This window comes from Atractosteus spatula, chromosome 4 (assembly GCF_055471065.1).
Source record: "Atractosteus spatula isolate fAtrSpa1 chromosome 4, fAtrSpa1.hap1, whole genome shotgun sequence".
In the NCBI taxonomy this organism is placed as follows: Eukaryota; Metazoa; Chordata; class Actinopteri; order Semionotiformes; family Lepisosteidae; genus Atractosteus; species Atractosteus spatula.
Genome location: NC_142709.1, coordinates 17966324 through 17993491, shown reverse-complemented (window position 1 = coordinate 17993491; position 27168 = coordinate 17966324). Strand labels below are relative to the sequence as shown.

Here is a 27168-nt window from a genome sequence, read left to right as displayed (position 1 = left end):
GTAAGTGATGCCCTTCCACTATGTTAGGATATACTATATACACACCTGTTGGTTTGTGTGTGGCTAACAGCAGCAGTAAGTAGGTCATGCACCTAATCCAAGTGTGGTAAAGTAGATCATCATAGTTTTTACTGCACAGAATCTGATAAATGGATTTTTAAAAGTCAAATGTTAATATGTAAAATAAATCATCATAACATACTAAATGCATTGAGGATAGTAAAGATCAAAACATTTTTAAAGGTCTGAAATGCTAAAAAAAATCCAAAATATTTTTTTAAATCTATTTTTGATTATGTTATATTACCATATAAAGAAAAATATTGCATAACAATACATTTTTTCAAAGGCAGACGGGCTACAGAAAATCTAAGGTATAAATTTTGACACGGTATGTAATGTTCTGTTAGTTATATAATGCATTGGTTTAATGAGTTTGGTTTCCAGCTGTGTTAATTTTTCCCAGTAGTTTGTCAGACCTCTTGTAATATCTCTTGTTATATTGTGTTCAATTGTTTTTATGACATGAACTGTTACTTACAACTATTTCTGTGGCCACGGTTTAATTTCATTCTCTTTGCAGAAATTCCCAGATGAAGGACTTGCAAATGTGGTGCGGAACGTCTTTGACTTTGATTCTTACAACAAAGAGACGTGTGAGATTCTCATCACAACACTGCATAAACATGGCATCCCCATTGGAGCGAAGCCCACCAGTGTGCATCTGGCCAAGGAGTAAGGACATAGGGCAGTTAAGAATAGAAGAGTGAGAGCAAGGTTACAAATAAAAGGAGACTAATTCACCCATCTAGCCCATTTGGAAATAAGTAGCTATTTCTCATCCATTTCCTGATAGAAGCCAGATTATGGACTTCAATAACATGAAGGGGGAACCTGTTCCACATTCCCACCACCCTTGTTGTAAAGGCATACCACTTGTTCTCAGTTTCTGTAGACCTTTATACTAGAGATGTGGGTCTGTGCCGTTGCTAATATATGTTGAGTACACAGTCCAGCTGCTAATATCATCGTGGTGTAACTTGAATGGGATGTATTCCCACAAAGGACTTTTGGTTCTTCATAATTGTGACAGTAAATAATATTATCTCCGGTGTACTGATATGATGTAAAATTAACTTTGTCACCATATTTGTTATTTTAAGAACAAAACTATCATCTTAATGGGATCACAGGAAAGTTGAAACTGTGCATAATTCTGTAGCCGAGAGGATTTATCATTTAAAATGTTTCCCCAAGGCATAACAGCTTATGTGCTGTCCCTCCTTATAAATGAATTAGTGTGTTATCTGGCTGTGACTAGTTATTGACTAAAAGTGACAGCTTAAGAAATCATTGCAAATGATCCCTGACAGCAACACAGAGCAGCCCATCAGTATAATTTCTGGCACAGTTCTGCAACAAACTTCTTATGAACTTTTGTTGTTTTTTTAAAATGACCTCCTTTAAAAGTTTTCTATGAGTTATTAGTGCGTTATTTGATTATTTACTGTATTGTTAAGTGTTATATTATTCTAATTCACATTTCCTATATGTTTTATATAGTACTGTACATGATTATTTTAGTTCAGTGCAAATGGAAACTAATTTAACTAATGTAGATAGAAAGCCCAAAAAGGACTTTTACATGTAATGCTGATATATAATAACAATGCAGTATTTTGTTTAATTGAGCACTACAATGTGACAGAAGTAAATATGCATGCAAATGCTCTTACAGCACTGAAACAGGTGTTGGATTTAAAATATGGAGAAATTAAAAAATAACTGTGGTCTACACACCTAACCTGCTTTGAAATGAAGTAATCTTTTCTTCTTTTTGATTTGCAAAGAGATGTAGACCTGTTTAACTCATAAATCACGAGTCAATATGATTGCATTTCATTGTACATTTTTTAATAAAGGAAAATATTTGTTTCTTCAGTCTTGCGTTTTTCTTGAAACCAAAAAAGCTTGTAGAACCTGAGTTGTAATTGATGCTCAAGGATATTTTAATTTGAGCACTAAACAAGGAAGAAATAAGTATTTTCCTTCCGTGGTAAGAATAAAAGTGAATGTTAAGACTGCGTTGTTGCTGTATATTAGATGCTAAAATTTAAAAGATGCTAAGATAACGTCCTACGTGTTTTTAATTGCATTGTTTTTATTTTCTACAATAGAGGCAATTACTGTGCCTTTAGCACATAAACTGTTGCTTTTAAAGAGCTGGTCTGAGAATATCCTGTGGGGTTTTGGTTGAAGTTCTAAGGCAAATGAGGAAGGAATGTTGAAACCTTCCTCTTGAGTATTGTGAAATGAAATAAACTGTTTTGTCTTCAGGAAATAAGTTTAAAAGTATGCCAGTCTTAAGTATTATCTCAAGTAAAATTAAATCTGTTTTTCATAGCCTTCTTTTCTCTTTCCATATTGTGCCCTTTCGTGTTGTGTTCATCTGAAATTTGTTTAAACATTTGCAATTTAAATGAATTATTTTTTAGATAGTTTATTCTCAAAAAGAAACTGATAAAAAAAACTCCATAGATTCTTTGTCAAACTGGGAAGATAGGGGAAATAATTTTGGTTTATGCTTAACAGTTATTGTGTTAGTGACTCCACAACATTGATTTGGCCAGTTCAATCAATAACAATTTTCAGCAGACACCGTTCCAATTTTTTATATGCTCATTTTTGCCTTTTTGCGAGACTTGAAACACACCATCAGCCATGATGAAGTGAAAAGTCTGTGTGGAATTATTATTTTGTTCCTTTGTAACACCCATGGTCTCCACCTATGAAAACACAAAACTCTGGAACACTCTACTTTCCTTTAAACCTGGAGGAAAAAGCCAAATCAGAGCTGTTTTGGGGAAGACAAAATATTTCTTATTCAATTGCTTTATTTATTTGTATTTTATTGGCAAATTTCCCCAACTGTACTATTTTAAGGTATTTTCATTCTGTAATCATGCTGCTCCCTAATTGTCCAATCTCGTAACTTGAGTGTTATACAACATAATTATGTTTTTTTTTTGCGCAATTGGCGAGGAATTGTATTGCTCCATAATGTAAGATGGCACAATGACACAGCACTGCTCTGCTCTCTTGAGCTTGTCCCTGTACAGCATCATCAAAACTTGATGAGTATTTAGTGGCTTTTGTTCTGATTTTAGACAGAGCTTGTACTAACAGAACATCTGTGGGCTGTTTCACAGGTTACCTTTACCAGAGTGCAGGCTTGCAGGATACTGGACCACAAACTCTTTTGGAAATGCCCGTCGCAAGCTGTTGTGCCCTACTGAGTCTCACCAAATAGAAGTAAAGGTAGTATTCCAACTTGTTTTTTTTTAAATAAAAACACTGCACATACCTATTTTAATATTTTCTGTGAAATATATTTTAATATGTACCTCCCCAGTGTCAGTTCATCGAGATGTCTTTTTGTTTCGGAAAAGCAGAAGTTGTCCTTTCCGTCTTCCATAGGGCCCTGTGTTCCTATGGGTTCAGGGCTATCCTTTAGAAAGGCAGGAGGCGAGAGCCCTGAGTTTCACAGAAGAGCAGAGCCACTGGCAGATCCCCATGAACGACGTCAACATCGTCTGTGATGTCGTCACGGCAGGAGGTAGGACAGCAAGGCCTATATCATCGCCTACCAATATCATCAGTATCATTGCTAATTACCCAGAGCTGTAGATTAGACCTCCAGCACATCAGCTTGCCTCACCACAGTTTTATTTATAATTTAGTTTTGTTATCATTCTGCTCCTTAATTGTCCAATCTCAGAACTTGAGTGTTGGACAACAGAAATAGGTATTTCCGTGCAGTTGCCTAGGGAGTGTATTACTCCATAGTGTAAAATGGCACAATTACAGAGAACTGTTATTGTTAGGATTTTAGGGTTATGGGACAGGATTCACTATAGTTGGCTGTCTGTCTTGTCTGTATGTAATCATCAACATAGTCTTCTCTTTCTTCATGGGTAGATGACGGCTTCCCCAAGACTCCTTCACTTATCCATTTTCCAGTTGCCTGTTCCTGTTGCCTCAAAACAGTTCAGAAAGCCTGGCCACTCCCTCTCAACCACCCCGTTTCTGCTTTTCACTCATGAAATGCTACATTTGAAAAGACCGTGTGCTTGCATTAGGCTTATGGAACAGATTATTAATCTTTAAAAATCAAGAGTCCCATTTTTGCAATGGTAAATAAAAAAAAAAACATTTTGTATTATTGCACCAAAACGTACCTTTCTCTGCTTGCCCTCCAGATACCATCTACGTTGCTACCTGCAACCCCGTCTCCCTGTACTCTATGAAGAAGCATGGTGACACTATAAACAACATAGACCTCTATGATGTCTTCCCCAGGAGTGGTGTCTGGCAGCCCTTCATAACCATTGCTGCCCTTGGTGGCCCACTGCAGGGTCAAGTAGTCTTGCACGAGGAGCAGGTATGGAAACTGTAAGACAATGATGTGATTTTTTTTATTGCCCATAATTCCTGTCTACCAACCATTCATGGAGAATCTACAGTGAGGATTAAAGACGTGTGTGCTTCTCATGACCACTGTATTTATGGTGTGCAAGCCTCATTTAAAAACCACTAAATACTCGTTTACATCTGTCCAGGTTGTGTTCTTCATATCTTTGTTTGGAATTCCTTCAAAGCCTGTTTTTTTTTCAGTGCTGTTTTTTAGTGCTTCTTGACAGCAGCTTCTCTTTACACCTAATAGCCATAAAGCCTCTCAACCACTTGGCAGTGTGATATACGAGAAATGACACAACATGTTAAACTGAGAACTGGGGAAGGTGATTCTCATTGTGACAAAAACAAAAGTTGTCCAGTGAAACCAATTTATTAATAATAATAATAATTGAGGTAATTGAGCTTTGTGTTGAAGCTATCTGACCAAGGTGGCCTGTGCTCTTAAAAATGCTTGTTGATAATCACTATTGTTATTATTTATCCAAGAAGCTTCTACTGTATACAGGTGTTGTGATGTGTTCTTCTCCTATAGGAAGATGAATTTCCATTGCACACTAGACTATTCAAGGACTGATGCACTAAAAAAACTGGACTTCCCATTCATATTCCAAAGTGAAAGGTCACACTCCTGGGTTCACAATGTCTGCCAGTGCTGACAACATTTCACAAAACAAAGCAGCAGAATATCTGTATGGGCACTTTTTAAACACCCCCCCCCCACACACACACACATACAAACACTTATGAGAGTGACTGCACATAAAGTTGGATCGTTTTATTTTTAAGACAGACAGTATGTACTGCAGTTAATTGTAAGTGTATGTTAATATGACTCATTATTCCAAACACTTATAAACACAATACCATATTTAACCACTTCATCACTACTGTTAAATGGCTTGTTTCCAACCTGAGATGGAGTACCACGGCCTTTTGCATTCTGCAGCAATAAAACACACTTTATGAAGCAAGGAGTAGGTGTTAGTCCTGCAACAAGCAGTGTTTTAAACCCATTAAGCGATATCCTGCCAGCACAGAGTTGTTTCCCAGTGATGAGCCTTGAGGAATGTGTACTTGGAAGAAAACAGGAAATTTGAAAGAATGGTTTTGCAAGAACGTTTCATAAATATTCTGTTTTTTATTTCCTTTCCCTTTTCTTATACTCATGTAAGTTTTTCCTAGAAGAAAATATATTGGAAGAAGATGTTGTTTATCCCTCATTATCTGTTTTATAGTACTTAGCGTTAGTTTACCTAATAAGGCTCCAAAAAATAGCAGTGCAAAGGGGAAAAAAATAATTGAAAGAGCTTTTGCAGCACCAGCTGTTGCAAATTAGATAAGACCACAGTCCTTAGGAAGAGGAAACTTCTAAAAATACCAGTTTAAAAAAGGAAAATAAGTAAGATTACTTATTACGTCTGTCCAAAGCATGGAATTCCAGACATCATAACTAGGTCATCCAAGGGTCACTCTTCTCCCAGTCAAGTACAAAACACACTAGAACCTCTGAACACAGAGGTTCACATCCCAGATGGATTGCCAGAACTACCCAGGATTTGTACAGCAGTGACGCAAACCTACTATAAATAACACAGACAGTGTACGCCATATGTCATTTAGGGCATAAGGAAGCCATTAACATCAAACAGGGGTGAGGCTCAGTGGATTTGTTCACATTTCTTGTTAAAAGTAAATTTAAAGATTAGACACGTCATGAATGAAGGTTAGCTTAAGGGAGGCTTTGCTATTTCTTTAACCAAAACACTGACCTCTGTTCCCCAAATTTCATGTTCCTAAGTTTAAGATTACAGATGTAGGTTTAGGGTAAGAATAACAATGGTCCTTGTTTTCGATTTTTTTTAGCTATAGCCTTTTCCAGATAGTAATTATTTACCCAGACCAACGTCATTCCCACTGGAGCTGAAGTGTTCCTCTGGTTTCTGGAGTAAAACTGGCTGATGGCTCAGCTAGAAGTTTTCTTTTTTGGGAACAGTTGTTCATTCAAGCCCAGCTTGGCCATAATCTGCTATTTGTCAGCTCTCTAAAATCTTTTGGCATGAATTGCCTGACACTACAAAACACAGCTGGAAGATTGTTTAAGAACGCGTGAATTTTACTTATTTTTACCACTTTGGTAGGTACTGTAAGTACAGGAAATCTTCAGTTGCTCAGAACTATTAAAACCATGCTGATAACACTACGTTGTGTTACACTTCTGCTCTGATTACACTTAGTTGGCAGTATTGAGGGTCTTCCAAACACTAACACTAGTATTTTTACAGGCTAAAATAGTGTGGATCTCACTGTGTCACAGTTACTGAATTAGTGCCTTGTGTAAATTCCAGTGGGTGGCATGGTCATGCAGTGGTTAGCATTGCTGCCTCACAGCGCTGGGGTCCTGGGTTCAGTTCCTGGGTGCTATGTGCATGGTGTTTGTATGTTCTGCCCGTGTTCACCTGGGTTTCCTCCCACAGTCCAAAGACATGTTTGCAGGTTAATTGAGTGTGTCCTACGATGGACTGGTGTCCTGTACGGGGTGTACTCTGCCTTGGGCCCATTGCTTGCCAAGGTAGCCTCTGGCTCCCCTGCCACCCTGAATTGGATGAAGCGGTTATAAAATGGATGAATGTTAGCACCAAGTCAAGACCAGCTGAGATGCATCTTCTTGAGTTATTGTGTTTCATCGAATTCCAATCGCTGTCATTTAGCAAAGTACAAGGTATGGGCCACTAGTGGCACAGAACAGCACTTCAATTAAATCCTTACTCATTCGTGCCAGGGCTAGGCTTTCTACATTGATTGAGAACATTAGTGGACCTGGCGGCTGAAATATTATTGTATTTTCTTATTTTTGCTGTCAGAATGTAGATCTTTACATAAATGCAAGCAAAGCAATTTGTCGTCTATTAGTTGTCATAGTAACTTCAGTATTTTCCAGGTCTGTTTCTCTGCTTTCTGTAGAGACAATTATTTCTAACCTCGTAACCCCATAATCTGAAATATTGCCATAAAATAGGTAAACCATTTTCAAGCAAAAATCAAGTTCAAGTTCACATTTATTGGTCATTCTAGCAATATACGAGTATAAAGTGAGGCCCACCACCGTCATGTCGTTGGCAAACTTGATGATACAGTTTGAGCTGTGGCAGTACAGTCATGAGTCATCAAAATAGGTAGTCTATGCCAGTTCAGCTTGCTTCAGTGCCAAAATGAAGATCTCAAGTTCCATGCAAAAAACTCTTTTTCCACAGAGTAACACTGTGCTGCATTTGGACCTTGTCAGTGGAGCTGTGCGGCGGCTCATTCTCTCTGAGGAAGGGGAGGAACCAGCCAGGAAGTCGTCCTCTTGGTGGAGCAGCAAAGATGTCCAGGTGAACCGGTTTCTTTCCTGAGAAGAGACACCTACACTGGGCAGCACATCAATCATGCATCATACAAGACAGCTGTAATTACGAATACTAAATAAAAGCAAGCCTCAGTTACAATTTTGTAGCTGATAAGTGCTCCCATGTTTATATCCTTCCTTTTTCGGTAAACCACCACATTTATAAGTGTGATTGTGGCCGACTCAGCTGGCTGTTTAATGAAAACAATGCTTTTAAATAGAAAACTGCAAGCACATTTGCACACTGATGACCCAGTCTAAGCATTGACTAAAATCACAAGATAGGCCTAATAAAATTAATTAAAAAAACTAAATTGCTATCCATACCTGAACTAAAATGGTTGTTTTTTTATTGCTTTAAACCAGAAAAGGTGCCATCTTAAAAACTCAAAATCTCAAAATTTGAATAATTCAGAAAAAAAGTACATTCATCGCTCATTAAATAAACAATTTGCTTACTAGTACTCATTGAAGCAAGCAATACATATGCAGAGCTGGTTTTGTTACACCAGTTAACTCCCCTGCTAATACGAGCTCCAAGCTTGTGGCTCTTCCATTTTTATTTTCCACTCCTCTTGGCTGTGTTGTCTTTTATTGTCTTAACATAAATTGTAATCGTATTATGCTTGTTATGATGTACAACAATATTTTTTTTTATATTTTTCTGTTTTTTAAATGCATTTACATAGTAAAAAGATTTAGTAACTGTATTTTTCTCTAATGAGCCTAAACCAATGCTTCTGTATTTTTTAACACACTGAAGAATGTGTTATGTGGACAGATATCACAAGAACCTGAGCTAGCTCTCGTGATTGCAGATAGTGAACCTGCTTCAGTACTTCACAACATGATAGCATTTTTAATCACTCAGATGTCACAGCTTAGAGCTTTCAATCGAATATTGGTTCATTTATCATTATTAAATCTTCTCCTATTGTGTCTGTGCCATCATGTGTGAATATTAGTACATAGGCATGTCTTTCTTATAGCCAGCAGCCATGTCACCCTGCAACTTACAATTGGCAGCCCACTGAAGCTAAGCAGGTGTGAGCCTGGTCAGTACCTGGATGGGAGACCTCCTGGGAAAAACTAAGGTTGCTGCTGGAAGAGGTGTTAGTGAGGCCAGCAGGGGGCGCTCACCCTGCGGTCCATGTGGGTCCTAATGCCCCAGTATAGTGACGGGGACACTATACTGTAAACAAGCACCGTCTTTCGGATGAGACGTAAAATAGATTGTCTGTGGTCATTAAAAATCCCAGGGCGTTTCTCGAAAAGAGTAGGGGTGTAACCCCGGCGTCCTGGCCAAATTTCCCATTGGCCCTTACCAATCATGGCCTCCTAATAATCCCCATCTATGAATTGGCTACATTACTTTGTTCTACTCCCCCACTCCCGGCGGAGCAACGCGCCAGTTGGAGTATTCTCGGTTGCATTTAATGGCAACGTCAGCTCAAAGATTTGGTTCAAACCTCCAAATGGAGACGGGTGTGCTGACAAGCAGACCCTGCTGATGCGGGATTAACGCTAGGATGAGAGAGGCATGTCTTTCTTATACTGTAGCTCACAAGGGACTGTCCTCTATCAACATTAGGATCAGTACCGCACCTGTTGTCTTACTGTTGTCTTTATTATGATTTTTTAACTCATTCTTCTTACTTCAGAAGAAAAATTTAATTTTCGTGAACTGTTCTCGAACCCGGATCTGTATCAAGCTGTGATCTTTGTTTTTTTTTCTTCCAGAAGGGTTCTTTTAAAATGTGCAGAGAGTTTTCCCACAACAACTGGCTGCTGTTCTACAGAGAAGAGGGGTAAGGCATAGCGGCTGTTGCCTTACTGTATGTGTTTCTTGTAGTGAAAACTGCGGTACCATAAACGGAGTCTCATTAAGGAAGAATATGTCTTGTTTTCAGAAGCCAGCTGGATGTGCTGGATGTGTTAGAAGGAACATCTCACACCATCTCTCTGCCAATCAATCTGAGGTCTGTTTTCCTTGTGGCCGAGGATCGCTGGCTCCTTGTGGAGAGCAAGACCAACAAGTATGTTTCCAGTCCTATAAAGTGAGAATACTGATCCTGAAGGATATTTCCAGTCTGTGTGTTCCCATGTAGCTGTAATGGCTTTCAATATCAGCAATTAAACATTGATGCTGCAGGCATGAGTCTGAAGGTCCTAAACTATTTAGATTGAGCTGTTATGTGGAAATACACAGCAAAAATCAATAAAACTATTAACCAGAATTTAAGAAGTTAATGATCCTTTCTTGATAAAACCTAATAAACAATATTCATTGATCCTAGTATTTTGTACTCTAGTGTTCTAGGAATGTTGCAACATGTGAATCAATTTTAAAATCCATGCATTATTTAATAAAAACATGTATTCACTGGGTAGTGAAAGCTGGAGGAAACAAAGATTCTCCATGGTACCAAGCAGATTTTGTTAACCTAACATTTTTATTAATTCACCTAACATTTTTTTTTATTCATAAGATGCATATTTTCCAAGGAGGGTACAAATATCCTCTTCTGTATTTTTAGTTATTCCTCTGCAATATATCTGGGTGAATTGTTACCAAAACCAATTTAAAACTTATTCTCTGTAATTGTATAAAGAAAAAGAGTCACCTGATTTATGAGAAAGTTAAAATCTCCAAAAGAAAACGTGCTTTAAAATGCTAGCACATATAAGACCTGGTTGTTTTCTGTCATTTCTGTCACTGTTAACCTTTTTGTTTTAGAATTTCTTTGCTTCTTGTTTCATCATCTTCACTTTATTTTCAAAACAGGAGGTCTGGCACTAAGTTCATGTAAATAACATATAAAAAACTGTACACCACAAAAATGCTATTTTTTTCAATATTCAGGAAAGCATGACTCAGTATGTTCTTGAAAGTAAATCTTTATGAATTCTGAAGAATTTAATTATTATCACGGTAAAGATGACGTCATGCTTATGTTAATAACTTACACTCAGAATTTTATAAACTTAAGTTGGACTGGTATAGGTCCAGTAACTGATTATGCATTTCTTTGTAGAAAGTTCTTGCTAACCAAGCCTGTACAGATGGGAGCAGAGGACTCTGGCATATGCCAGCTTCACGCCATTACTGAGGATGCAGTCAGCACTGGCTTTGGAGTGACAGCAGGTAATGGAATCATCAGAGCGTCAAATTACTGTATTACTGTAACTAAGTGCAGCAGGGCTTCTTGCACTGAGTATGTTATAGACGGGACATCATCGCCTTGAACCCCAAGCCGTGTAAAATTTTGCTGCTCCAGTATTTTACTAATATTGTATTATTTATGTCATGGCTGGGTGTAAACAAAGTGTCGTGATACACGGTTTTGGTTTATACCCATAAAACAGAGGCTCTAAGATAAAAGGAAATTGTGAGTGGTGCGAGTAAGAACAGAGGACATCTGAGAGTGGCTGACCAAGATCTATGTTTTATCGTTCTTATTCATTTTGTTATTTCCTGTCAGTATAAGGTGACTGTACTTTTAGGCAAAGTCAGAACATTGAAATTATTGATGTACTGTATACAAAAATTTAAACATGATTGAGCTGGTTACAAGTATATATGTGCATGGTGCTAATGTTTTATATCAGGAAAGGGTAGAGAAGAGCTACACGTGTAACATAAGGTCCTTCTTTTCCAGTATTCCTCAGGTCATCATCCTAGTGCATAACGACTGTGTTTCCTTCAAAGAAACCTTGCTTGCTTAAGAAAAGCAACTGTATGGATATTATTATACCTGTAAGAACATTCTAGCGTTACTCTGAGTTGAAAACAAGAAATGAAAGTAGGCCATCAGCCTGTCATCTCTCTCATTTGGATTACTCCTATTTTACATATCCCAAGATGTCATTCGGCTGGTTCCTAATGGATCACAGTTTCCACTTAAACTTTGTTGTGTAAGAAGTGCCAATCATGCTTCAGATTGAGCTGTACAAATGAAGGTTTATCAGGTACTCCTTTAATCATCATCACCATCTGCTTTCTAACCGTTTTTTCCAGTACAGAGTCTCAGCAAGCAACAGGCACAAGGCAGAGTCACCCCTGGATGGGTCCACAAACACAGACACACACCAACTCACACCTAGGACCCATTTTCCCAGTAGCCAAATAACCTACCAGTATGTCATTGGAATGTGGGAGGAAGTTGGAGCACCTGGTAGTGAAAGCTTATGGTTAGTTTTAGGTATAGGGTAAGGGTTAGGTCTGGGGTGGTATGAACTGTACAAATACTTTATTAACAGTAGAAAATGTAATTCTACAGAACTTAAATTTGTTATTAAATTGACAATTAATAGAATATCAGTTAACCCCTTGTTTATACACAGTTATCTAAAGAATTACCAATGTGCCTCAGGTTTTTCAGTCTTAAATGTTCATTTTCTTAATTTTCATGTGTATTCTTGGATCTTTTTGTTGCTGTTGAATGTAGCTCAGAGTCAGTGCATTACTTTAAAACAACTTCTTGAGGACAGAACCCCTCCAGGCTTCTATTTAAACTCTCTCTGCCACAGAGACTGCAAGCTTACCTACAGGAGACAAAAGAGTTCACCGGTGCTATCTATACTCTCTAACTTTATTTCTGATTTCTTACTTTCTTCCACTCCTCTGTGATCTTAGACACAGACTCCCAGCCCTCTCCTATTGCTGCTAATATACACCAGATTACTGCTCTAGAGGCATGGCCAATTATCCATAGAGCCAATCATACAGTATACATATACAGTATGCTCTCTTCCATGTGTGAAAATTAATTACCCAATTTATCAATTTGAACCAGGTGTGTCTAATTTTCACTCACAGAAGGTGGCTTTAAACAAAGTCCATACTTTTACCATTACATAATGAATAAATAGAACTAAAAAAAGGGTTGAGTAAGGAGAGACACCTCCATTAACCTGTCTGTAAAGAATGGCCCTTTAAGGCATAGAATCTTTGTTGTTGCTCTTCTTTGATCTGAATCCAAAGCAGTAATTTTTGTCTTATTTGTTAACAAAATTGCACACAAAGTCTTGTATCTTAAAAATGCATTACATGCGTGTAATCTTAACACAGATTTCTTTGAATTACGGCAGATCTGTTAAAAGAGGGATAGAATATTTTTGTAGTGCAGTTCACATTCCCTGTGCCCCTTTTTTGGGAAGTAAACTAAAAAAATAAGATGTAAGATAAAGAGGCTATTCCAGCCTTCAGTCATCTCCATGCTTCATTAGCGCAAAATTTATCTACGTTTATTTTGTCTGCCTAAAAGAGAAAAGTGACTTTGTTGATCTTATGTACTGTTTACAGTCACAAGGAATGCTGTTTATAAAAGATAAAAATCTACAAGGTCTAGCAGCTGAATATCCATATAACAAATGCAATCCTCACAGAACTTGCTCTTCACATGTTTAAAATAATGCAAACTCCTGAGATTTGTGTGTTTTCACCTCAGCTGGTGGTCCAAAACCAGCATTGCTATGTACAAGCATGGAACATCTTACCATGTCTTCCTTCCTGAGACTGTACACTTAGCACTTGATCGACCTTATCATGACGAAAATCCCAATGTACTGTATGGTCATCTCATTAATTCAAGACATGCACTGCATGTGCTTTCATGCAGGTGTTGAGATGTCAGCACCACAGGAAGTGTCAAAGGATCAGTTGTCACCAGAGAACCTGAGTGCAGCCCTGGGACAGAAGATTGTGTCTCCGAATAGGATACTCTCTGACATGAACACCTTCGCCACTGTAGTCGTAGGCTTCCCAGACCTCATGGTGAGTGACAGGGAAAACAATAGGCAAGGCTGTGTGCACAGGACTGCCCAGAGCTTCTCTTAAGCCTCATTTTGCATGTTTCAATGGAATCAATGTAATTTAGTGAGTAAGTATACTACACCATATTAAGCATTTCTTTTTTAAATTTGACCTAGAGCTGAAAATGGCTGAAGTATTTGGTCTTGTGCTATGTAGGATTTAACTAGTACCAATGTACAGCATATGGTTGATTATTTTATCCAAACCATCTTTTATCTGCAACCATTTATACAGCTGGGTATTTTAGTGGAGCAGTTCTGGTGAAGTGTTTTGCTCAAGGGTACTACAGACGTTTCTCTCCTGGAATTCAGACCCACAAACTTCCTGTTATGAGTCCAGAGCCCTAAGCACTGCTCAACGCTACTGTCCATCTTGTCCAGCAAAGAGAAGAAGCTTTTCACCTTGCTGCCATTGCTGATAACATAATAGCCATGAAAAGCTCACACACCTTTTTAGAGGACTCACTGAAGTGCTAGTGAAGTTCATACACTAGTAGTGTATTTTATAGACAATAATACTTTACATTTACATTTTATAATACTTTATGACACTGGCCTGTTGTGAGCACAGGTTTGGCTATGTGATCGGAGTAGGTTTAGACATCAATGGCTGTCTCAGCTCGCTGTATAATCCTTGATGCCTCCAGACATGCTTTTACATTGGTGATGGATGTGTGTCTTGGCTTAAAGCCTCTTGCACATTGGTGCAGAACTGGTAACATGCCAAAAGATAAAATGTTTGATGGTTGGAAAGGTCACAGAAGCTTGTCAGCACTTACGCCCCATTCTCCCCCTATGAGAACAGGGGTTGTAACAGTGAGTCGAGTCACAAGAACACCATTGGCAATTCCAAAAGGAGGTAGGTCTGTAATAAAACAAGTAATTGGCAATTCTATTTAAAAATATATAACTTGAGGAACAACTCTAAATTGTACAAAGGCAGAACAGATAACTTAGCAAGGATTTTAAAATGATTTATCTGTTTATTTTATCTACGATTAACACAGGTCCAGAATTTTTAATTTTTAACTTGGCATTTTCTGTCTCTTAGTAAAGGAGGTACCTACCAAATGGTTTATCTTTATCACAGTCTAAACACAGGAGACCAGCACAGGCCGAGCTGTGCATGCAAAATTTAACAGGTTGTCTGTTTTGGCTGAAGCTACCAGACAGAGACAGAAAGAGATCAAAGGCCGCAATGCATTTTTAAAATGTAGATGTACTACAAGAGTATCTTGTTCTCTCATCAAAGTTAAAGTCTTATCTCCCTGTCTGATGAGATAGCAAGAAATTTTAATGGGTTAGTTGGACCATGATGAGAAATAAGTTAACGTGACCTGTGATCCACTCCCTGTTCAAAGAGTCTTCCTCATAACTGACTACCTGGCAGCTGTATTTCATCTTCAGACCAGAGCTTCCATTATACAACTTGAGGAACTACTGTATATACAGTACCCAGAACTGGCATTTATTATTTGTTTTTTTGTACTAATATCCATGTCTATACACTATATACACTCTTCTTACCCACCTCTAACCACCTTCCCTGCCTCTCATCTTTCTGGCTGTTTTCCCTGTTCCTTTTTTACAAGCCTGCATCACATCTCTCTTACATAACTAACCTCCACCACTCTTCTCTTCTTTACTTTCCCTATCTCTCCTCTCCCCTTTCATAAAACCCTTGAACAGGTCGTATACCGCCAAGACTCTTAACTCTATCATCACTCAGTGCTTGATTCCTTCCCATCCGATGTTCACACAACACACTCTTCTCTGAATTACGGATTTCCTTCAAACAGTTCATGTTGTTTTCCTCTTATCTATCTTAATCATCCTGGGCCTTTCTGCTGGCTTTGACACTGTGGATCGCTCTGTCCTTCTGTCAATACTTCCAGAGCTGGAAATCTCTGGCACATCCTCCTGCTGTCTTTTTTACTACCTTACTGGGTCTCATTTTCTGCACCTCACTCACCCTCCCCTGGTGTCCCCCAGGGCTCTGGGCTGGGTCCCCTGCTGTTCTCTCTTTGCATCTGCTTTTTAGAGCCTCAGATCTTTTACCATAGCTTTTTATATTTTCTCCGTGAAGATGACACTTAGATCTTCTTCTCTTTCCCTCCCTCTGGATACACTTCCATCTTCTCAAAATGAGCCTCTCAAAGTCTGAAATCTTTCTCTGTTCTTTCAACCTCTCCACATCTGTTCATCATGACTCTACCACCCTCAACCCCTGCTCCAGAAGAGGAGGAATGATATAATCATTCCTGATCCCCATCTTCTACTCCCTTCCCATTTCTACTTTGGTCTACTCCTGTCGGTTCTTCATGAGCAAAATCTGTAGGATTCGTCCCCTTCTCACTAACACATCCACACAACTCCTAGTTCACTTCCTGGCTAGCCTCCCCAGGTTTCTGTTCACCCTCTTCCATTCATTCAGAATTCTGATTTGCTCTCCTGGTGTTTTCTCTAGCTCTGTGTGATCATTGTAGAATTCATGTTACTTTATTCTGTGATGAGTCTATACATGCTTCTGTTCATCTGGTCTGTCTGTACATTTGTGTCTAGCACACAGTCTGTCTGTACACACTCTGTGTGGGTATCTGTGTTCTGTGCATCTGTGTTTTGTACACAGTCTCTCTGTGCATCTGTGTTCTGTGCACAGTCTCTCTGTGCATCTGTGTTTTGTACACAGTCTCTCTGTGCATCTGTGTTTTGTACACAGTCTCTCTGTGCATCTGTGTTTTGTACATAGTCTGTGCATGCATAGCACATTTAGCCTGTTACTGCTGTCACTATGTCATGCATGAAATTCAAAATTGAACACTGATGAAATTTCCTTAATTTATCCAGTCTAAATGTAACTCTTACTGTTCTATAGGTTTGAAAGGAATTACTTGCTCCTATATTGTGAACTATGTTCCCTAATTTTTAGAACATTTCCAGACTCTGCAATGTAAAAGAACAGAGAATATGCACAATAGAGCATCCAAGGTCAAGGCAAGTGCTATTCAGTCTTGCCGCTGTTTACACTGTTTAAATACACACAGGAGCCAAGTTTACAAACACAGCTTGAGACAACACTGACCTCATGGATAAAACACACTGTGATACGTCATATTTTATGGATCCCTCTCTACTCTCCTCTAATTGTTTTTCTTTTCACTGTTGGGTCACCACACAAACAATCTGAGAGATGCAGGCCCCCAAACTGGAATGCGGTAACCATAGCCACCGCAGGATATCAATATTTAATGCACAACCTGGCTGAGCTACAAAAGTGCAAAAGCCCAAAAAAGGATTGCTGCTCAATGGAGAAAAAAAAACATCCCTTAAATTGTCTCTCAACTTTGTGAATTTGTATTTTAAATCCAGCCAGGGATTTCACTTCTCGTTAAAAAGGCCAGACAATGAATTAGCGGGTGATCTTTTGTTTTTCCAGCTCATGAACTCTCGTTCACTAGGAGCTCATTACTTTAAATGAAGAAATAATCCCTAGAATAGACAGGACCCAGATCAAAGTAAGACAGAATGTAGACAAAACACAATAACAGGGGCTAAACATAGATCATACACAGATTCTCTACAGAACAGAGGTAACAAAAATTGTACACAAATCACACATGGACTACCTGTATGTATTAACACAGATGTAACACAGTAAGCATATAGTAACAAGGACTGTACTAAGATCACACACAGTATACAGAATACAGTAACAGGGACAAAATACAGATCACACACAGACTCTCTACAGAACGCAGTAACAACAATTGTATACAGATCACAGACTGTACAGAACACAGTTCTAAGGACAGACTGTGTACAGAACAAAGCTTTGTGTATTTAGACTTCATTATGTGGATTCAGAATTTACTATGTTCTGCATGTGCATTGCTCTAAAGAGGATATAACTGACATCCATTAACATTTAGGTCTAGTAGTCTAGTACTCTTTCTGTCATTTAAAATGATCCTAGTGTTGACCTTGGCTTGTCTTTTCATCTGTCCCACTTGACGTCGAAAGGGTTTTAGAGCAGAAGTGTCAACATGTAAACTTGATAAAGTTCTCAAAAGAAAGAGAGGGGAAGGTGTCTTCAATATCCAGTCACATGAGAAGTAACAATGAAGCTCCCTGAAAGACAAACTCTAGACAAAACGCCAAGTTGAAAGAAGCAGCCCAGTTTTGTGCTGAAATTCTTCGGTCCTTCTTTCTTTGCAGTCTCCCAGTGAGGTATATAGCTGGAAAAGGACGTCCTCTCTGGGTGGGGGCAGCTCTGCTGACACCTTCTTCAGCGGGGCCCGGAGGACAGGCGCAGCAAAACGGGCCAACTGTGTCAGCCTGCTGGGCGCCAATCAGATTGTCAGGGCCCTTCCTCCCGCTGACGTGCCCCTGAAAGACATCTACCCCAAAGGTCAGAGCTGCAGGCACAAGAGACCCTCATTTTTTCACAGCACAGCACAGCTCAGCTTTACTAGTGTTTAACTGCATATCGAGTCTCCAAGCTTTGAGGCAAGATTACAGCTTTCTACTCTATCCATCTGCATATTATCCTGCCTATGTCAGTTTGTTAGACACACTAATGGTAGCCACACACTTTGACGGGGTCTTTCAATAGTCTGTCTTAACTGAGAGGTGATTCACATGATATTGAAGTGGAAATGCACTGCAATTGCTTATATAAATTACGCCAACAACTTGTAGTCAAATGTCTATGTAGTATTCTCTGTGGGAACAGAGTAGTAGTAGAGTAGTATTGTCGATGGCATGAGGTGGCACAGAAATCAATCCTGGCTATGACAAGACTTTATACAGTAGCTGAGAGTGACACTGTAAGTAGCTTTTTAGCTTTTACCCAGTTGTCCATTTGAACTTTCAACACGTGCTGAATCACACAAAGTGGGTGTTTGGTTTTCCAGTTTCTTTGCAGATTTTCTAAGCGTGTAAGGAAATCTCTCACTCATGCAAGCTGCCAAAATTAAAGAGACCGTGACAATAAATTTGCCTGGCACTTGTTTCTGTTGAGAGCTAAAGCTGTTTATACAAACATTGATAACACATGCTCAGTCTCAATATTTCTTTGGCGGTGGCTGGAATCCATGGAATATGATGTTTTAATGACATTGAGAAAAAGAAAATCTCTGAAAGCTAGGTGAATTTACTCATCTGAACAAAGGCTACTGTATCACAGTGGTCTGAACCAGCAGATTTTAGCTACTTTTTTTAGGTTTTTCCAAAGCCCACAAAGGCAGTGTAAAGTGTTTGCATCAGCTGTGTAAATCGACTTGTCTGACCAAAGTTTTGTTTGAAGGTGAAAAATATGGGTTTGAACCTCAAGGGCAGATTTGTCCTAGGAGATACTTTTTTTCATCATTCTCCCTGTCAGAGATATTTCTCAGTTACTTTGTGTTTTTTTATGTGCCTGATGCAGGAAATTGTGGTATGTGCCTTTTTCTCTTCCCGTCTTGACTAGTGCGATACTGAAGTGGTAGATGAGACCAGGAGCATCTTACAATATGATCAACCTCTGCAGCCAGAATATTAACCACAACTTGTTCACATAATCACAGTACTTATAAATACTTGAATACATAGTATTTGAATTGACTTATGATTCTGAATTAATGTGAAAATTATTGAAAAGAATTGAAAGCCTGAATGGCTCAAGTAGTATGAGACCCTATTATGACTTTGTGTCCCTAATATGACACATACTAGGGACACAAGTCTGGTTCCTTAGGTTTTTTAACTTCTTATTTAAAAAGGTGTTCTCTAAGTTGTATGTTTAGTTTTTATGCTATGCGCTTACAATTTAATGCATATTTAAGCATATAACCAAGCCCACTCCTAGCGCATAGCTTAATGTGCTGCTCTCCCTTAAATGGTTATTAAAGTACTAATGCTTTAGTACTTTAAGTTAGCTTAACATTGATCAACTAAAACAAACAAAAGTAATCACAAACTTATAAAAATCAGCTAAAATCATGAATCACTCCTCAGTGTCCAGCAGATGCCTGCACTTTCTCTCTCTGCCCCCATGATTAGCACACCCCACTGTAATGAAAAGGGCAGTAAAACTGGCAAAGAGCCTGCCATTCCCCTGGAGTGTTCATTGAGATACAAAAACAAGACCACAATGAGATGCAAACGCTGGGTAGTGGATATTTGGACAGGGGGCAGGGATAGGCTCACTCACTAGCTAGATTAGTCTTCTTATCCTATTCATTTGTGCAGCAAATTTTAAAATTGCGCTTAACAACCCTCAGCTTGGTTTCAACGTGCTCTGATCTCCTTCCATCCAAGACCAAATCCCATGTAAGAGAATTCGCAACTCAGACATGTTCAAACCCTCATGTATTTTGTTTTCAGCTCTTTTAAATAAGTATATTGTACAGCCAATTGAAAGATGCTTCAGAAAATAATATTTCTTATATTCGTTTCTAGTTAGTTGTATTAGTTTTATAGTTGATCTCCTTACGTTAATTAATTGGTTAAGTCAATTAATTTAAATCAGTAAATGTTTTGATGAACTCTGCTTTGGGCACATACTGTACACATGAAGCTCTGCACACACTCTCAATTATTTTTTTACTACCCTGAACCTGGTAAACTTTGGCTAACACATCTTCATTTTGTTCTTGTTATTTTTTTAAAGATATTACACCTCCCCAGGTTGCTGCTTATCTGGAAGTAACAGATTTTAATTCGAAGAACGTCAAGTACATTCCTGTTCCAAGGTAAAACACGCATCTTTCCTTGTGTTTTCTAGAGGTAAAATGTTCACCATAAGTTTTTTTCTTTCTTATTGCTCTCCTTACGTCCTTCAAATTCCAGTATCTACAGAAAGAGAGCTTCGTATTCTCTTGGCAATTTAGTATTGTTTGCATTTCCTTATAGCACAAAAGGTGAACAGGTCTCAAATTAAGCAGTTAGGAAATTTAAATAGAAGTAGCCAGCATTTTATTGTTGAAGTTTTAGACTTGCTTTGATACTGTATGTGTGATGTACCACACTCCTGTGAATTAAGAACCAAACAGTGTAGTTTGTAGCATTAGGTGTACCCCAGTTGATTTTTAATCATTGTTTTGATAACCATAGTGCTAATTTCCAAAGCTTATTTCTTTATTCAAGCAAAAGTTATAAAGCCTTGGTTTTGGAAAGGACAGTGATGCTGGTATTCTTAATGGAAGGCCTTGTTTAAAATGCATAGCTAATACAGCACCATTCAAAAGCTTTCATATCCTTGCACAGTTTTCACTTCTTGTTGCTTTGAACAAGTCATCAGCAGTAGATGTTCTTCTACCCCCAGTGTTGAAGATGAGCATTTCAGTTCTGACCACTGTGTCAGCTCTGCTCTCAATAGCACATTTACACTTCACTAAACAGATCCCTTGTCGCTGCAAGCTCTTTTGAAAACAGGCACCTTCTGCATTCTGTGTGACTGCAACATGTTTATGGGGTAGATGTGCAGTTTTTAAATAATTAACATCACAGTAACTGAATAAAATATTTGAAATATAGACAAAAAATGGGCTGCCACACCGGAGTCATGCCATTTCACTGTATATAGTAGTAGCAGTTGCATCACAGGCTTGTTTTCTAGACTTAAAACCTTCTATTTTGGAAGAGCCTTTACTTAACTTTTTGTGTTATTTACACCTTTGTTCCTACTGTATTCAGTACCCCCATCTACTGTCTCCTCTCATTGTTTATTTTCATTGTATATCTTATGTATTTTTGTTGTTGTTGTTCTGTAAAGCACTTTGAGAAGCAACCTTTAAAGGTGCTATATAAAATAAAGTTTTTTGTTATAATTATTTTCTGTAGAGATATTCTGGTATACATCTGGCTTTTAACTGCCAAAACAGTGGGCAGAAGTTTGCATGTACCGTACACATGTGGCGAAATTTCACGGCTACACACTCTCCTCTGAGCTCTGTCAGGCTTGTCACTTTTTTAGCGACAGCAGAAATTTGAAAGAAGGACACCGTTAAAACTAGCACCACATAAATGAGTCTGACACAAGTGTGGCCAGAAGCAGAGCATATATGGTATTATCTTTCCATTAGCTGACTGCTTAGGATCAAATTCCAGTAGTATTTGCCTCCTCATATTCCAGTGGGAAGACCAAACCCGGTGTGTGGTTGAATGTGGTATTGAAGCTACCAGGAACCTCCTCTCGAATTCCTGCTGCACTCCTAGCTGGTGTTTACCATTGTGTCCCCTTTCCTAACAATTTACAGATTACCCTTCAGAAATATTATTATACACTTGACATTTCTGAGATCTATCTAGATTAATACCTTTTCTGTTTGGTGAAAGGAAGTATCATGATGTGGTCATTACTCCGATATCATACTGGTGTCCTAATGCTTTGAATTGTGCCTGCTTGCAGGTCCATGACTCTCTCACCCTACACTAGCTGGCTCTCCAAGGTCTCTGACACAGACATCCTGCTGGCATCGCTGGGCAGCGCAGGCGTAGTCACAGTGGACATGGGCGGGTATGTAAGGCTGTGGGAAACTGGACTGGACAGCCTGCAGCGCTCCCTGCTCGAGTGGAGGAATATGATTGGCGCAGAGGACGGCAGGCCTGTGCAGGTAAGATCTGATAAAACGCAGAAAATAATAAAATGATGTAGTGCAAATAAAATCACAAGAATTCCTTGGCTTTCCTGGATAGAGAGACTTTCCATCTTGAAGGATCCCAAAGAACATTATGTCTACCAGGGGATCCATTTCATCCACCAATGAAGTACAGCACCCACTTCAAGATGCAGGGTAGCCATTATACACCGGGAGCCCCATCACACCGCAGATCAAGTTAAGATGTGCTTCCCAAATTGAATTCAAGCAGATCTGTAGGTTGATCAGGTCATGTAAGCCTGCAACGGTATTTATCCGGGGCACCAGGGATAATAATTCTACTCTTATCAGCAGTGCCCTTGAGTTCTTTAATTACCAAGTAGTCAGGACCTTAGTTTAATGTGTCTTCTGAAGTGTGGAACCTCCTACATCACAGCGTCCCTTTTCAGAACACTAGGCAGTGCTTTGTATATTCTGTTCCAAAGGGAAGAGTGACACCTAGTGGTTCAATCACATGGTATTTACAGCAGCAAACTGGGTTTCCTTGAAGATCTCCCATCCCACTACTGAGGCCCAGCCTTGTTTAGCTTCTGAAATCTGATGAGTTCACACTATGAGGTGGCCATGCTGCTTTTTGTTTTTCACATAGAGACATGGGTGTAATCTTCACACTGTACAGTCATTGCACAGTTATTAATGTTGCTCAGATATATATTTAATGTTTGAGAAATATAATTATATATATAACTTAATATTATATTAATATGTTAATATTAATATACAAACTTAAACATATGTGTTTCTTCATGGCTGTTGGAATCACTAGAGCACTAGAGGAAAACTGCATCAGGATAGTTCAGCATCCTAGGTTTGATCTCCCCCTACAGGTTAATAAGAATCAATTCTTGAAGTGAAGGGTGGCATACAGGTATATGATTTATAACTGATGTTGGTTATAAGTTACTGGGCTACATACAGTATATCCTACTGGGGTAAAGCTAGAAACATCAGTGGGTTCTCAGGATGAAATAGGCTTCTATAGCCAGACATTTCTGTCTTTAGACACAGTGGGAATTAGAAAACAAAGGCACTCAGCAGTTCACAGAGCACTTAATACCGATACCACAAAGGATGTCTTTTTGTTAGTGGAGATTCATAAAAAACCTCTGTATGCCATCCTGCACAGATTCCTCAGATTCAACACCTCAGGTAAGCCCACCGGTAGATGACCCAGGTCTTCTTTGGTGATGAACCAAGGTTTTGTATGGACCACCCTGAGTTACAGACTGACAGGGAGCGTTGTGCGTGATCACAGAACGGTCTGCTAATTGACGAGAAGACCCATGTGTGCTGGTCTGGGCTCGAATCTCTCTTTGCTGTAGAATGTCCTATGTGGTGATTGCTGGCCGCCCAACTGCATAGCGCTGCTCTCCCTGTGAGCTCATCCTGATAGGGCACTCCAGCTGAACAGTGCAGGTCCCCCTGCCGCTTGTGTCAAAATCAGTATCATCTGAAGGATGGCGCCTGTTTACAGTATAGTGTCGCCGTCACTATACTGGGGCATTAGGACCCACATGGACCGCAGGGTGAGCGCCCCCTGCTGGCTCCACTAACACCTCTTCCAGCAGCAACCTTAGATTTTCCCAGGAGGTCTCCCATCCAGGTACTGACCAGGCTCATACCTGCTGAGCTTCAGTGGGTTACCAGTTGTGAGTTGCAGAGTGATATGGCGGCTGCTACATATCGTATTTGAATACTTTGGCCAGCAGCCATATCACCCTGCAACTCACAACTGGCAACCCACTGAAGCTTAGCAGGTGTGAGCCTGGTCAGTACCTGGATGGGAGACCTCCTGGGAAAAACTAAGGTTGCTGCTGGAAGAGGTGTTAGTGGGGCCAGCAGGGGGCACTCACCCTGTGGTCCATGTGGGTCCTAATGCCCCAGTATAGTGACGGGGACACTATACTGTAAACAGGCGCCATCCTTCGGATGAGATGTAAAACCGAGGTCCTGACTCTCTGTGGTCATTAAAAATCCCAGGGCGTTTCTCGAAAAGAGTAGGGGTGTAACCCCGGTGTCCTGGCCAAATTTCCCATTGGCCCTTACCAATCATGGCCTCCTAATAATCCCCATCTATGAATTGGTTTCATTACTCTGCTCTCCTTCCCACTAATAGCTGATGTGTGGTGAGCGTTCTGGCGCACTATGGCTGCCGTCGCATCATCCAGGTGGGGCTGCACATTGGTGGTGGTGGAGGGGAGTCCCCATTACCTGTAAAGCGCTTTGAGTGGAGTGCCCAGAAAAGTGCTATATAAGTGTAAGCAATTATTATTATTATTATTATTATTATTATTATTATTATTATTACTTTGTAATGCTTCATGGCACTAGTGGTTAGGGATTTGTGACTGGAAGGTTTTGGCTTCAAATAACAGATGAGACGCTGCTGCAGTACCTTTGAGTAAGGTCCTTTGCCCAGATTGCTGCAGGAGAATACCCAGCTGTATAAATGTAAGCCACTTTATATAAAAATGTTAGGCAAATACGTCGGTAGAAATATAAATCCAGAGCATTGGCTAAACACACTGGCATGCAAAAGGATGTACAGTATCATACAGTATCGGTTTTTTAGCATTTTTTGAGGAGGAAAAAAAAATTAAGAATCTAAGGGTTTGAAGGACAAACTGGAACATTACAACATTACAAAATTCACTATAGCAAAAAGCAATAAGGTAAACTGTTTAAATGTAAATATATATACCAAATATTTTTGTTGAAGGCGTCTTCAGAGGGTCAGATAAAGCCAAGATTGTCTAGCGACTTCTCTAGGTATTAGAAGGTGATAGGTAACTTATTGTCTAGCGAAGGACAGTACAAAGGCAGAGAGTGGAAATCATCTCCACCTGCTCATATGTTGTTTACAAATTCACATTTCACCAAGGGGACAACCTTAAAGGCAAAGGAGTGTCTGAATTCATGAAGAAAAACAAAACAGCTGTTCTGGATTGGCCTTCTCATCTGTTGGCCTTGGAATCAGTTGGTGATGCAGATAAACCTAAAGAAAGCAGTAGCAAAAGCATCACCCATGCAGTTCAGCAGAGCTAAAGGAAGTATGGAAACAGAATGGGCAGTAATTCCTCTCGCCCTGTGTCCAGAGCTGAACGCACAGCACTGGAGCTGAGTGGAAGCACTAATACCTCTACATGCAGATTGAAAAGGTGCATAATACAGGAGCAGCTGTTTTTCTTTCCTTGCTAAATGTAGTTTTGTTCATGTGAAGTTTGGATTCACAAAAGCTTTTTTCATATTTTATTGAAAAAAATGAGCATCACTTTCATGAGTTAAAATAAAGTTTAGTTCTGTTCAGCTGCCATGTATTCCTGTACAGAATGTGAATAGATTTTGTCTGATAATTACATACCTGCGAATTGGGCTAGAATGGCCTTCTCTTGATTGAAACTTTTCTTGTGTTCTCTGTAGGCCAGGGCTACATAGTAATTTACTATAGTCAGCACCTTAGTAATTATAATTCTCTGAATTAGTTTAATTTCCATGGTAGTAAGCCCTGGTCTCTCTTAGTGTGGCAATCCTGGGCAGTAAGTAGCAAAGTATAACAGCTCAGAAAAACCCATGCTTTCTCATATTTGGTGTAACACACAAACCAGAATACCACAAAAAAGTATTGCAATCTAACCGTACAGTATAATTTACACCCACAATGAATAATAAATAAATTGTGTACCCTGATATTGAATGCACAAGAGAGTAAAGGAATTTTGAGTTGAGGTTAATAATTAGGGGGTAATAACTCTCACATTATTCCAACGACTAGATGCACAAGTAGCTTGTAATGTCTCTCTGTCTGGCTCCAGCAGTGGTATGAAACAGTCCCCCCCAAAATTTGCTGTTTTGTAAGAATTTGCTATGATATTGTCACAAAGTATGGGCTACTGTACAACAGTTAACAGTTTAAGGTATAAAAGTTCACAATATCAGATGCCCATTGGGTAGTCCTCAGTCATTGAGGTGTCTGTTGGGCTCTTGAACTTGTTTCTGTATTGTAAGTAGTCTTATATCAAAAGAATAGAGCAGGATTATTTTATTTACTGTACCTCTGATGGGGTTTTTTTTACCACATGGTCAGGTTAAAGAAGTTGCCGCAGACTCTCAGTTCATTACACTGCCACATGGTGGCTCATTTGAGACATTATTTCCTAACTCTGGGAAGAATGTTAAGGAACTCGGCTGTTTAGGTGGTGCGAAAATGATATTCTGTCTCGGTATTGGCGCTGACCACACTGTAAAGTGAACTGTCGCCGTATCAGGACACAGAAGGGCTCGGCTTCCGTTGTTAGCTGTGTGAAGAACAGCTCGCTTTAGTGCTTTGGGAGCGTTTCGCTGAGCCTGGCCGAACAAGGGTCCAGAAAGAATTCCTCCAGAACTCCAGCTGGCAGAGGCTCCCAGACAGGTGCTGAACACACGCGCTCTAGAAAATGGAAGCTTTACCGATTTTTTTAGTGTAGTACATTTCCAGCATAACACAAAATTCACAATACAAATAGAAAAGAGAATGCATTTAATCAGCAATAAGTACATGAATTCAGGGACCATGTAGAAATATGGAGTTTGTTTTATTCAAGCATTTAGTGTATCTTTGAAAGAGGTGTACCTCTTGGTGTGCGTTAACCATTTGCGTCCATTTTTTAATCTGTGAAACACAGCTCAGGCAGGATCAGTAAAGGTTACTTGAGAAACTGGTAAAGCAGCAAAGCAGCAATGGAGTTGTGCCAGAATTCACCTCGTCAGGTGGAGTTGACAGTGTGTGAGGTCACCTGTGTGCTGCGTGCTAATGGCCGAACATTCCTGGACACGCTGTGCGCCTGGCAGCAAAAGACAGCTCTTTGTAGGAACCGC

At 39.4% G+C, this 27168-nt stretch overlaps 1 protein-coding gene across 2 annotated transcripts in view; it reads left to right on the top strand.

The window, feature by feature from the left end:
• vwa8 (von Willebrand factor A domain containing 8) overlaps window positions 1–27168 on the top strand; it is a 141442-nt gene that overhangs the window by 57321 nt on the left and 56953 nt on the right. For both annotated transcript variants that reach the window (XR_016090948.1, XM_088913524.1), the window contains exons 26-37: window positions 584–735; window positions 3210–3318; window positions 3478–3616; window positions 4260–4441; window positions 7728–7847; window positions 9602–9669; window positions 9772–9897; window positions 10897–11006; window positions 13483–13637; window positions 17891–18083; window positions 20325–20406; window positions 22065–22269. Coding sequence is in view for 1 of the 2 variants with exons in the window: in XM_088913524.1 (XP_088769650.1) it covers window positions 584–735; window positions 3210–3318; window positions 3478–3616; window positions 4260–4441; window positions 7728–7847; window positions 9602–9669; window positions 9772–9897; window positions 10897–11006; window positions 13483–13637; window positions 17891–18083; window positions 20325–20406; window positions 22065–22269 (1641 nt within the window). In the remaining variant the exon portion in view is untranslated. The remainder of the gene's footprint in view (window positions 1–583; window positions 736–3209; window positions 3319–3477; window positions 3617–4259; window positions 4442–7727; window positions 7848–9601; window positions 9670–9771; window positions 9898–10896; window positions 11007–13482; window positions 13638–17890; window positions 18084–20324; window positions 20407–22064; window positions 22270–27168) is intronic.